The sequence below is a fragment of the Thecamonas trahens genome, assembly GCF_000142905.1.
Source record: "Thecamonas trahens ATCC 50062 unplaced genomic scaffold supercont1.101, whole genome shotgun sequence".
NCBI lineage: Eukaryota > Apusomonadida > Apusomonadidae > Thecamonas > Thecamonas trahens.
The window spans coordinates 6,119-6,930 of NW_013657579.1; the positions used below are offsets into that span (position 1 = coordinate 6,119).

An 812-nucleotide genomic window follows, 5' to 3' on the forward strand; every position below is an offset into this window, starting at 1 on the left:
AGGCAATGTCCGCGGTGTACCGCATGGCGCCCGTCCCGTTGTCGGCAGCATGCCACACCCGGATCGTGTCTTCCCACGACCACGAGACCAGGACAGGCAGCTGGCCATGCGCACTCGGCAGCGCAATCACACCCCGCACATACTTGGTGTGGCCCTCCAGTACCTCACAGGAGGCACTGTCCGCGGTGTATCGCATGGCGCCCATCCCGTCGTCCGCAGCATGCCACACCCGGATCGTCCTGTCCCGCGACCACGAGACCAGGACAGGCAGCTGGCCATCCGCACTCGGCAGCGCAATCACACCCCGCACATCGCTGGTGTGGCCCTCCAGCACCTCCACGCGTTCACCAGTTTGCACGTCAAGTACGTCCACATTCTTCCCACATCCAGCAGCAACCAGCGAGCCACCGATGTTGATGACATTGCCGGACAAGCCATCAAAGCGAAAGCGCTCAGCACCACGATGCGCGACAGGGTCCACGACTCTCAATGGAATGAGAGCCCCAGACGGGGCATCTTTGCTCACAGCAGCAACCAGGTCCTTCACGGCGTTGGACGCGTTGTCATAGGCAAGTCGGGCAACGAGCTCGGTTTCGATGTGTGACGTACCGCTCTCAATGATCTCGCGTGAGAGCGACAGCGCATGCTCGACCTGGTCAACGTCTTTGGCTCCTTCACGGCCGAGGCGCACAACACAACGCAGATCGTTGAGGAGGCCACCAAGCGAGTCGTTTGCGCGGGCATTCATCCACGGCCAGGAGAGAGCAACGGCAACGGCGGCATGATTCGCTCCGGCTGCAATCAGGTGCGAA

General features: G+C 61.9%; 1 protein-coding gene across 1 annotated transcript in view; it reads right to left on the bottom strand.

Moving 5' to 3' along the window:
- Nucleotides 1–812, bottom strand: part of AMSG_11528 (WD40 domain-containing protein) — a gene marked incomplete at its 3' end in the record, with an annotated part of 3,470 nt that overhangs the window by 900 nt on the left and 1,758 nt on the right. The window contains exon 2 of the mRNA XM_013897156.1: nucleotides 21–795. Within this exon, the coding sequence (XP_013752610.1) occupies nucleotides 21–795 (775 nt within the window). The remainder of the gene's footprint in view (nucleotides 1–20; nucleotides 796–812) is intronic.